The 11,509-nt window shown below is 46.0% G+C and overlaps 1 protein-coding gene across 1 annotated transcript in view; it reads left to right on the forward strand.

The window, feature by feature from the left end:
* The window catches only part of LOC134892430 (myosin-6), a 48,695-nt gene extending 39,466 nt beyond the window's left edge, over positions 1-9,229 (forward strand). The window contains exons 30-39 of the mRNA XM_063913609.1: positions 5,279-5,462; positions 5,533-5,698; positions 5,966-6,090; positions 6,242-6,550; positions 7,112-7,315; positions 7,494-7,619; positions 7,698-7,973; positions 8,138-8,233; positions 8,335-8,469; positions 9,103-9,229. Of these exons, the coding sequence (XP_063769679.1) occupies positions 5,279-5,462; positions 5,533-5,698; positions 5,966-6,090; positions 6,242-6,550; positions 7,112-7,315; positions 7,494-7,619; positions 7,698-7,973; positions 8,138-8,233; positions 8,335-8,469; positions 9,103-9,126 (1,645 nt within the window). The 3' untranslated portion in view covers positions 9,127-9,229. The remainder of the gene's footprint in view (positions 1-5,278; positions 5,463-5,532; positions 5,699-5,965; positions 6,091-6,241; positions 6,551-7,111; positions 7,316-7,493; positions 7,620-7,697; positions 7,974-8,137; positions 8,234-8,334; positions 8,470-9,102) is intronic.
* Positions 9,230-11,509: the final 2,280 nt, after the last annotated feature.

Consider the following 11,509-nt stretch of genomic DNA (forward strand, 5'->3'; position numbering starts at 1 on the left):
CTCCACCCAGTTGTCCTGTGAAGGAGAGAGATACAACCGAAGAAAAGTCTCTAGATCTTGATTGACTCGTTCCGTTTGTCCATTTGTTTGGGGATGATAAGCCGACGAAAACTTAAGTTTAATGTGTAGAGTTGAACAAAGGGCTTTCCAAAACCTGGCGGTGAACTGTACTCCACGGTCAGAAACAATCTCTTGTGGCAACCCATGCAAACGAAAATGTTCTCGGATAAACAATAGAGCCAGTTTCGGTGCTGTCGGAAGACCAGTCAAGGGCACAAAGTGTGCCATCTTCGAAAAACGGTCAACGATAACCCAAACGGTGTTGCAACCCTTGGAACAGGGCAAGTCAGTGATGAAGTCCATGGAAATGTGAGTCCAGGGTCTCACAGGGATAGGCAGAGGACGAAGTAACCCTGCAGGAGGCAGACGAGGAGATTTATGTTGTGTACATTGGGGACATGAATTAACGCAATCTTGTACATCCTTCCTCATGGTGTTCCACCAGTAAGACCTTTGCAGAAACTTGTACATCTTCTGAGCGCCGGGATGACCGGAAAACTTGGAGTTATGGACCCACCGTAGTATTCCTGGGCGGAATCTAGCTGGTACGGACATTCTTCCAGGAGGAGGAGCTGGAGTAGTTAAAGCAGCAGAGACAGAAACTGGATTCAGAATTAAACCCCGCTCCGGAGGTTCATCCTCGTCTGTGGGAACCTGTGAACGGGAAAGCGCATCTGCTTTAATATTGAGAGTCCCGGCACGGTACTTGATAATGAACGAGAATCGGGAAAAGAAAAGTGCCCATCTCGCCTGGCGAGGATTCAAACATTGTGCGGATTTGATGTACAGTAAATTCTTGTGATCCGTGTAGATGGTAAACACATGTTTAGCCCCTTCTAGAAGATATCTCCATTCTTCCAAGGCAGATTTGATTGCCAAGAGTTCCTGGTCTCCAATAGAGTAATTTCGTTCGGCTGGAGAGAATTTACGAGAGTGGAAGCCACACGGATGTAATTTCTTATCAGAGGAATGCTGGGAGAGGACAGCCCCCACCCCGACTGAAGATGCATCAACTTCTAAGAAGAAGGGTTCCTCGAAATTTGGTTGTTGGAGAACTGGAGCCGTCGTGAAAGCTAACTTTAAGCGAGAAAAAGCTACAATGGCTTCCGGAGGCCACAAACTAGGATTAGAACCCTTTCTCGTCAGGGCAGTAATGGGTGCAACAATGGTGGAGAAACCTTTAATGAATTTCCTGTAGTAGTTCGCAAAGCCCAGGAACCTTTGTATTGCTTTCAGGGAAAGAGGCTGAGTCCAATCACGAATGGCCGACAACTTTTCCGGATCCATGCGAAGCTCCGTCCCCGAGATGACATAACCGAGGAACGGAATAGATGTTACTTCAAAGGTACATTTGGAAAGCTTGGCGTAGAGATGATTCTCTTGTAAACGGTGTAGCACCTCTTTGACTTGAGTCCTGTGTTCGACAAGATTCTTGGAAAAAATCAGTATGTCGTCCAGATATACCACAACGCTCTGATACAGCATATCACGAAAGATTTCGTTGACGAATCCCTGGAAAACCGCGGGAGCATTACTAAGACCAAACGGCATCACCAAGTATTCGTAATGCCCATCTCGGGTATTAAAGGCAGTCTTCCATTCATCCCCCTCTCGGATGCGTATAAGATTATAAGCTCCTCTCAAGTCGAGTTTTGAAAAAATGCGGGCACCACGAACCCTATCAAATAACTCTGTGATTAGTGGCAAGGGGTACTTATTCTTAATAGTAATGTCGTTTAGGCCGCGGTAGTCGATGCATGGTCTCAACCCCCCGTCCTTTTTCTTCACGAAAAAGAAGCCTGCACCAGCAGGGGAGGAAGAGGGGCGAATGAATCCCTTGAGCATATTGGACTTAATATACTCCGACATGGCTTGAGTCTCGGGAAGAGACAGAGGATATGTGCGACCACGAGGTGGCGTCTTCCCTGGGACAAGGTCAATAGGGCAGTCCCAAGGCCTGTGAGGTGGTAACAGGTCAGCAGCTTGTTCCGAAAATACGTCCTTGTACCCTTGATATGCCTCCGGAATGTGCTCTTCATCCGTTTTGGAGGTAACACGGAGCGGACAAACAGGAGTAAGACAATTAGTGTGACAAAAGGAACTCCAGGACAGAATTTGTGACGACTTCCAATCGATGTGGGGGTTATGACTTTTCAGCCAAGGCATTCCAAGAACCAGATCATGGGGCATTTCTGGGATTACCAAGAGTTCCAAATCTTCCTGATGTAGAGCCCCGACCCGCAGCTTAACTGGCCCCGTGCGCCACATTATGAGACCTTTGGAAATTCTAGTCCCGTTGATAGCCGTCAGTGAAATTGGCCGCTCGATAGGCCGTAACTTTAAACCCAAACTTTGGGCACAGAAGGAAGAAACGAAGTTCCCTGCAGCTCCGGAATCCAATAGGGCTTCACAAGACCTGGAGACTGAATTGGAGACTAGAGTTACTGGAAGCAAGCAGTCCGAAGTTGGAGAAGCTTTTGTCGTAACTCCCAGCTTGACTCCTCCGGAACAAGCTAGGTCTGCCCGTTTCCCGGACGGACTTTACAAGATTTAAGAAAATGATCTGCGGCTCCACAGTAAAGGCAGAGTTTACCCTCACGACGACGCTGTCGTTCTTCCGGAGACAGTCGGGAGCGGTTAATTTGCATGGGCTCATCTGAGCTAGGTGAGGCCACCGGCCTAGGAGTAGGATTCCGGAACCTGGAACGATCCGAACGGTTACGTTCTCTTCCACGCTCCTGCATCCGAAGATCCACCTTGACGCAAAGGGAAATCAAATCTTCTAATGGATCCGGCAGATCTCTAGTAACCAGCTCGTCTTTCAGCCGGTCGGAAAGACCGTTCCAGAAGGCAGCTCTCAGGGCATCATTATTCCAGCGTAGTTCGGAAGCAATGGTCTGGAAATGAACCACGTACTGGCCCACGGAACGGGCGCCCTGCCGAACACGGAGCAAATCGGAAGAAGCAGTGGTCATTCTGCCGGGCTCGTCGAAAATCCTTCGAAAGGACGAGATGAAGTTGGTGTAGTTGGAAACCATGGGATCAGATCGTTCCCATAATGGAGACACCCAATCCAAAGCAGAACCTTCCAACAGAGAAATAATATATGCTACCTTGGACCGGTCTGTAGGAAAGTTGTGTGCAAGTAGCTCGAAATGTACCTCGCACTGGTTCAAGAAACCACGACAATTTTTGGGATTCCCATTATAGCGGGACGGAGTAGGCAACTGAAGGCGTGGAGTGACACCGGCCGATGGTTGAACATTGCTGGCAACGGCAACTGGTGCGACTGCTGGAACAGGAGCCGGAATTACTGAGGCCAGAGACGCCTGAATCTGATCCAGACGCCCGGACAACTGCTGGAGGTACTGCATCACCTGACCTTGTGCTGCTTCCTGACTTTGCACTCGAGAAGCCAGGTTCTGGATGGCACTAGAGTCCGTGTTCCGATCCCCCGAGTCCATGGGGCCTGAGTATACTATCACTGACCTGGTTTGGGAGTGTTGTGGACTCGGGGCTTCTTCCGATGACCGGGAAGAGGAACCGCCACTGGGTCGTAGTAGAGATGGCCGGATGTAGGTCTTCCTCATGCAGAACTAAGACGGCAGGCGGGAGGCCCAGAGGAATTCTTGTAGGTCTCCTGTAAGACAAGACTTGTAGAAATAATGAAGGCTGGGGTACTGAGATATTGGAGACACTGTGGTATTGAAGGCACTGAGGTACTGGGAGTACAGGGAGTGCTGGGAGACCCTTGGAGGCACGGAGGTGTTTGGAGGCACGGAGGTGCTTGGAGGCACGGAGGTGTTTGGAGACACCGAGGTGTTTGGAGGGACGAGGTGCTTGGAGGCACGAGGTGCTTGGAGACACGGAGGTAACTGGAGGCACGGAGGTGCTTTGAGGCGCGGAGGTGCTTGGAGGCACGGGGTGCTTGGAGGCACGAGGTGCTTGGAGGCACGGAGGTGCTTGGAGGCACGGAGGTAACTGGAGGCACGGAGGTAACTGGAGGCACGGAGGTAACTGGAGGCACGGAGGTGCTTGAGGCGCGGAGGTGCTTGGAGGCACGAGGTGCTTGGAGGCACGAGGTGCTTGGAGGCACGGAGGTGCTTGGAGGCACGGAGGTGCTTGGAGGCACGAGGTGCTTGGAGACACGGAGGTAACTGGAGGCACGGAGGTGCTTGTAGGCACAGGATGCTTGGAAGCACAGGTTGCTTGTAGGCACAGGATGCTTGGAAGCACAGGTTGCTTGTAGGCACAGGATGCTTGGAAGCACAGGATGCTTGCAGGGACAGGATGCTTGGAAGCACAGGATGCTTGCAGGGACAGGATGCTTGGAAGCACAGGATGCTTGCAGGGACAGGATGCTTGGAAGCACAGGATGCTTGCAGGGACAGGATGCTTGGAAGCACAGGATGCTTGCAGGGACGAGGGAGCTCTGGATCATAGCTTCCACAGGAGAAACGAAGATACTCAGGCATCGGATCTCTGCCTGGTATCTGATTTTAAATTCCCCGCCCTAGCCTGATTGGCGGAGCAGGCAGGTGACGTCAGACCTGCTCCGCCTCCTTGCCCTTGCTTGTGATGGCGGCGCCCTTGCTTCCGGGAAGCCGCCGGAGAGCAGCGCCGACCCGCCGCTGAAGCTGGAGACTGACAGGGGAAGAGAGGCGCCGGGCAGACCAGGCCACCCGCAGGGACAAGCGCGGTCGCCGCTGCCCGAGGTTCGTGACACAGAGCTACTGTAACTTTATCCGTTGTGCCATTGTTTTGCTGCTTTATTCTCGTATATGTAGCCTGTGGTTGCTTGCTGAGTGATGCCTGACCACCTCCTCACATTGCTTGAGTGATCCATTGCTTCTCTAACATCGGCTCAGGTGTCTTAATGCATCTCAGCTTTAAAATTCCTTTCAACAGAGAAGCTTTTTGCTTGGATTATGTTTCATGCTGTTGTATAAGACGAGCATAAAGCTTGTTTGTTAGAAGGCTCTGCTTCGTCCTGTGCCGCCATGATGGGTGAAAAACTTGTAGGTTGAAACAAAGTCTATGGGAGGTTCATTGCATGGATATGGGAATGCATGACCCTCAAAGTATTGTATTTGTTTGCATAAGCATTTATTATTTATTATTACTTTGTTCATTTTTCCTGGAATCATTATTATGTCTAGTTCTCAGGTATCTTGTCTATAGCCTTATGATTTCTGCACTACTACACCTTCTCTGGTAGGAAGAAATTAGCGCAGCGGCTTCAGGAAGCAGAAGAAGCTGTAGAGGCTGTAAATGCAAAATGCTCATCTCTTGAGAAGACCAAACACAGACTGCAGAATGAAATAGAGGATCTGATGGTGGACTTGGAGAGATCAAATGCTGCATCTGCTGCACTGGACAAAAAACAAAGGAACTTTGATAAGGTGATTAAAAATGATTTCATGTTAGGGAAAAGTGTGGAAATATGGCTCTGACCACCTTCATGTTTTCCAGATCCTAGCTGAGTGGAAGCAGAAATTTGAGGAATCACAGACGGAGCTGGAGTCCTCACAAAAGGAAGCTCGCTCCCTCAGCACTGAGTTGTTCAAGTTAAAGAATGCCTATGAGGAGTCTCTGGAGCATCTTGAGACTTTCAAGAGGGAAAACAAAAACCTTCAAGGTTAGAAATAATGATTCCATATATATATATATATATATATATATATATATAGTTAAATGACCACAATTGATTTTAGCATTCATACATGCATGCTTCATTCCTTACAACAATATGGTCTTCTTATGACATATTCATACAATGAAATGATATTTTGTAATAAATGCATTTCTAATAAGAGTACATGGTGGGTAAGTGGTTATAAAAGAACAACTTAGAGAATTGCAAATCTTTATTATGACGTTCACTTAATACCTATTTGTTCCACAGAGGAAATCTCAGACCTAACAGAGCAACTGGGAGAGGGCGGAAAGAGCATTCATGAGCTGGAAAAGGTTAGAAAGCAACTGGAGCAGGAGAAGATGGAGCTGCAAACAGCTCTGGAAGAAGCTGAGGTGAGGACACTGGGGTTATCAGAGGAAACAGTTACAATAAAGCCGTCCAATATTAGTGTGGATACAAACCATGATACACATATAAATAGCACTTTGATTCATCCAAAGCTGTTGTAAGTTTTGCGTAGTGACATCTGCCTTTCCTCTTCAGGCCTCATTGGAGCATGAAGAAGGTAAAATCCTGCGCATCCAGCTAGAGTTCAACCAGATAAAGTCTGAGATTGAGCGGAAATTGTCAGAAAAGGATGAAGAGATGGAGCAAGCTAAGAGGAACCACCAGCGTCTGGTGGATTCACTGCAAACTTCACTTGAGGCTGAGACTAGGAGCCGTAATGAGGCCCTCAGGATCAAAAAGAAGATGGAAGGTGATCTAAATGAAATGGAGATTCAGCTCAGCCAGGCTAATCGTGCAGCAGCTGAGGCCCATAAACACCTGAAAGTGGCACACAGTACTCTTAAGGTAATTTGCTAGGTTTTAACAATAGTAGCCAACATACTTGTACAGTAAGAATTCTCTTACCACCTTAGTTGTTCCTCTGTGGAAAAAAATAAATATAATTGCTTGTTTAAGAACAAACCGCACTTCAGGGTCTATTCATCATCACTTCATTTAAACAAAAGCAGGTGTAAAAACTCCATTTTCATACACTAGTCTGGTGACTTAAATTCATCAAAAATACTTAAATGATTTCCCTATGGGAAGAGATCCCAATGGAGAAGGATTCATTTGGATCCCTACGCCATTACGCACTGGAAGTCAGACTCGGTAGTGCTACGTTTTATCGCTACATGTGCAAAAGATAGCAAAGAATCTGGCACTGTGCAAGAATCTTTGTTATTGTCGCAGCCATCAGCACCATATTTCCAGGGAGAGGGAGCATGCATAAAAAATATACACACAGGATAACTCTTTTCTTAAAATGGCCCCTGACAGAGGGCCAAAAATAAAATCACCTGTACAGAATTAACCCACGTCATGAAGTGACTGACATCAGAATAAATGATTTGTTGTTGCTCACAGGACACCCAAATTCAATTGGATGATACATTAAGGGCCAATGATGATCTTAAAGAAAACATTGCAATTGTGGAGAGGAGGAACCTGCTGCTCCAAGCTGAGCTGGAGGAACTGCGGTCACTGTTGGAACAGACAGAGAGAGCACGCAAGCTTGCAGAGCAAGAGCTGATAGAGACCAGTGAGAGGGTCCAACTCCTCCACTCTCAGGTCAGAGGGGAACATGATTTTTTCATTCCATAGATAATATGTTATTCCTTGTTGCTTGTCACTGTGTAGATAAGTGATCAGTTTCAGCTACCAGATTTTATAACCTCCCAAAATAAATATCAGTCAGACTTAGTTCCCACCATTCTTTGACTGTTATGTTTCTATTTCCCTCACACAGAACACCAGCCTGATTAATCAGAAGAAAAAGATGGAGTCTGACCTGTCCCAACTACAGACAGAGGTTGAAGAGGCAATTCAGGAATGCCGCAATGCAGAGGAAAAAGCCAAGAAAGCAATTACTGATGTATGTAACTAAAAAGCGACTTCCCTGATTTACCCAGTTCATAGTTTAATAACTGTGTGACACATGTCCTGTATTTAGGCTGCCATGATGGCTGAGGAGCTGAAGAAAGAGCAGGACACGAGTGCTCATTTGGAGAGGATGAAGAAGAACATGGAGCAAACCATCAAAGATCTTCAGCAACGCCTGGATGAAGCTGAGCAGATTGCCATGAAAGGAGGCAAGAAACAGCTGCAGAAGCTGGAGGCTCGAGTTCGGGAACTGGACAATGAGCTGGAGGCTGAGCAGAAGCGCAATGCAGAGTCTGTGAAAGGGATGAGGAAATATGAGAGGCGCATTAAAGAGCTCACTTACCAGGTATGCCTTAAAAATTATAACATTAATAAAATATGAAATTGTAAACTGGTATTGTTTATCAGAAAAAGAATAAGATACAATATATTTGCATATTTTTAATAAATATATCGCAGCACACTTATTTCTGATCTCCGCTTTCTCTATTCTTTAATTTCTCACTACAGACAGAAGAGGACAGGAAGAACATGGCTCGTCTTCAGGACCTGGTTGACAAGCTGCAGCTGAAAGTGAAGGCTTACAAGAGACAGTCAGAAGAGGCTGTAAGTCAATACCTTGTCACCCGTTTTTCTTATTTTCTGTCCTATATTTTTATTCTTCCTTCCATTTTTAAACATGTTTTATCTCTGTCTTATACTGATAGGAGGAACAAGCCAACACAAACTTGGCCAAGTTCCGGAAGGTTCAGCATGAGCTGGATGAGGCAGAGGAACGAGCAGACATCGCGGAGTCTCAGGTCAATAAGCTGAGAGCCAAGAGCAGAGATGTGGGAGGCAAGGTGAGTGCTATAGAGGAAAATGTGTATGTTTCACACAAAGTGTAAAGCACAAAATGATTGACTGCAGGGAAAAAATCAGCAGTCTCCCAAAATGATTGCCTGCTTGGAAACAATTAGCAGTCTCCCAGAAACCAGTGACTTAGAATCATCAATAATAATCCAATATAATATAGGTATGTGTGCTCACTGTGACTTATCGTACATCCGTATGGTGTTCTTTCACACATACATCTACACTGCCCCCCTAGTGATATAGGTCCTGTCCTGTCCTATTATTGCTGTTTTTCTTACACCTCATAATTTCTTCTTCATACACTGGAAATTAACTGTATAATAAAATTCTGTTCTCAACCTGAATTAAAATCACTTTATATGTGGCCCCTCAATGATAATTGGCCAGCTGACTTAGGTAGGATTTAGTTGTAACACTGTTCAGTCTGGGTTTAAGATGATCTCCGTGATATATAGATCATATAAAAGACTGACCAAAGAATAGGGTTCCACACAATCTGCAAATGTACCACAGACAATCAGTAATCACAGGCTGACGGACCATATTGTTTACTGAAGATACATGTAGCTTTGGTTCGTAGATTTCACTCTGACATAATTTTTTTTGTGTCTCTTATACAGCAAAAGGTCCTTGATGAAGAATAAAGAGGCTACGTTCCCAGGAGTGCTGTTTTAGTGAAATTGTACATACTCTGTAATCAACGTTAAAATAAAGAGTGTCTGCATAATGCATAACTCTCTATAACAATGTCTGTACACTTATTTGCCTTATGTACCATATTCAGAACTTCTATTATTTTACAGACAATAGACTTACCCATGTGCCATAATCTATGCTTAATTTTGGGGGCTAAATTTGATTATTCCACTAATTATGATCATAAGATGAATCAGGAGTCAGAATCATATAAACATAAGCATACTGAGTAATGTGTTTCCAGTGGGGGAAACAATCACTGGATGGGAAAATGCGTCACCATAAAGCCGTAACATAGAATTTGTCCAGTAGCAGATCTTGCCACGGGCAAGCAGGACTTTTGCCCGGGGCGCCGGCGCCATCCGGAGGGCGCCGCACCATGGCAAGATCCGCTACTGCCCAGCTGCCCTCCGCTACTGCCCCCAGCTGCCCGCTGTGTCCCGCTGCCCGCTGCGAAGGGAACTAGATGAATAGCGTCTAGTTTCCCTTCATGGAGAGGACCTTTACCGTGCGGTGCGCGATGACGTCATCGAGGCACCGCACAGCAAAGGTCCTCTCCACGAAGGGAACTATACGCTACGCGTCTAGTTTCCCTGCGTGGAGAGGACCTTTGCTGTGCGGTGCATGGTGACGTCATCGCGCACCGCACAGCGTTTCAGCGGCGCTACTCTGAACAGGGGGCGTAACTGACCACGCCCCCCTGCACGAAGCCACACCCCCTATTTCCCGCCCGGGTCGCAAAAAGCGCTGGAACCGGCCCTGAATTTGTCACAACCTATATGTCCAGCTAGTCTGCCTTTCTATATATTACTATATATTTTCTAGTTCTAACAAATGTCCAATTAATTCTTGAATTCTCCTATTGTACAAGTCTTCACCAGAACAGTTGGGAGAATATCTCATGGATGTATCATTACATTGGCTGGATGTATCATTACAAGTTCAGGGGAAATTTGATGAAAAATTACTTCACAGAAAGGGTAGTGGACAAGTGAAATAGCCTTCCATCGGAGAGGGTAAAGGCAAATACAGTAGAGCAATTTAAACTAGTGATGTGCACCATAAATTTTTCGGGTTTTGGATTCGGTTCCGCAGCCGTGTTTTGGATTCGGACGCGTTTTGGCAAAACCTCCCTGAAAATTTTTTGTCGGATTCGGGTGTGTTTTGGATTCGGGTGTTTTTTTACAATAAAAACTCTAAAACAGCTTAAATCATAGAATTTGGGGGTCATTTTGATCCCATAGTATTATTAACCTCAATAACCATAATTTCCACTCATTTCCAGTCTATTCTGAACACCTCACAATATTATTTTTAGTCCTAAAATTTGCACCGAGGTCGCTGGATGGCTAAGCTAAGCGACCCAAGTGGCCGACACAAACACCTAGCCCATCTAGGAATGGCACTGAAGGGTCAGACAGGATGGCAGATTTAAAAAATAGTCCCCAAACAGCACATGATGCAAAGAAAAAAAGAGGTGCAATGAGGTAGCTGTGTGGCTAAGCTAAGCGACCCAAGTGGCCGACACAAACACCTGGCCCATCTAGTAGTGGCACTGCAGTTTTCTAGCGAGAGGATGAGTGCTTCCATCCTCATGTGAATCTGAACCACTAGCCATGAACATAGGCCAGGGCCTCAGCCGTTCCTTGCCACTCTGTGTCGTAAATGGCATATTGGCAAGTTTACGCTTCTCATCAGACACTTTTAATTTAGATTTTTACTGAACTTTTGTAGTATACTTGACGACACAGAGGTAGAGCAGTGGACTACTGTACCGTACGGCTATATATATACTGGTGGTCACAGCAACATTCTGCACTGTCCCCTCCTACTATATACTGCGCACAACTAAAATGCAGCACAGGTATGGATGCATAGTATACTTGACGACACAGAGGTAGAGCAGTGGACTACTGTACCATACTGCTATATATATACTGGTGGTCAGCAAAATTCTGCACTGTCCTCCTACTATATATACTGCACACAACTAAAATGCAGCACAGGTATGGATGGATAGTATACTTGACGACACAGAGGTAGAGCAGTGGACTACTGTACCGTACTGCTATATATATACTGGTGGTCAGCAAAATTCTACACTGTCTTCCTACTATATACTACAATGCAGCACAGATATGGAGCGTTTTTTAGGCAGAGAACGTAGATACAGGTTGAGTCTCCCTTATCCAAAATGCTTGGGACCAGAGGTATTTTGGATATCGGATTTTTCCGTATTTTGGAATAATTGCATACCATAATGAGATATCATGGTGATGGGACCCAAGTCTAAGCACAGAATGCATTTATGTTTCATATACACCTTATACA

This window comes from Pseudophryne corroboree, chromosome 1 (assembly GCF_028390025.1).
Source record: "Pseudophryne corroboree isolate aPseCor3 chromosome 1, aPseCor3.hap2, whole genome shotgun sequence".
In the NCBI taxonomy this organism is placed as follows: Eukaryota; Metazoa; Chordata; class Amphibia; order Anura; family Myobatrachidae; genus Pseudophryne; species Pseudophryne corroboree.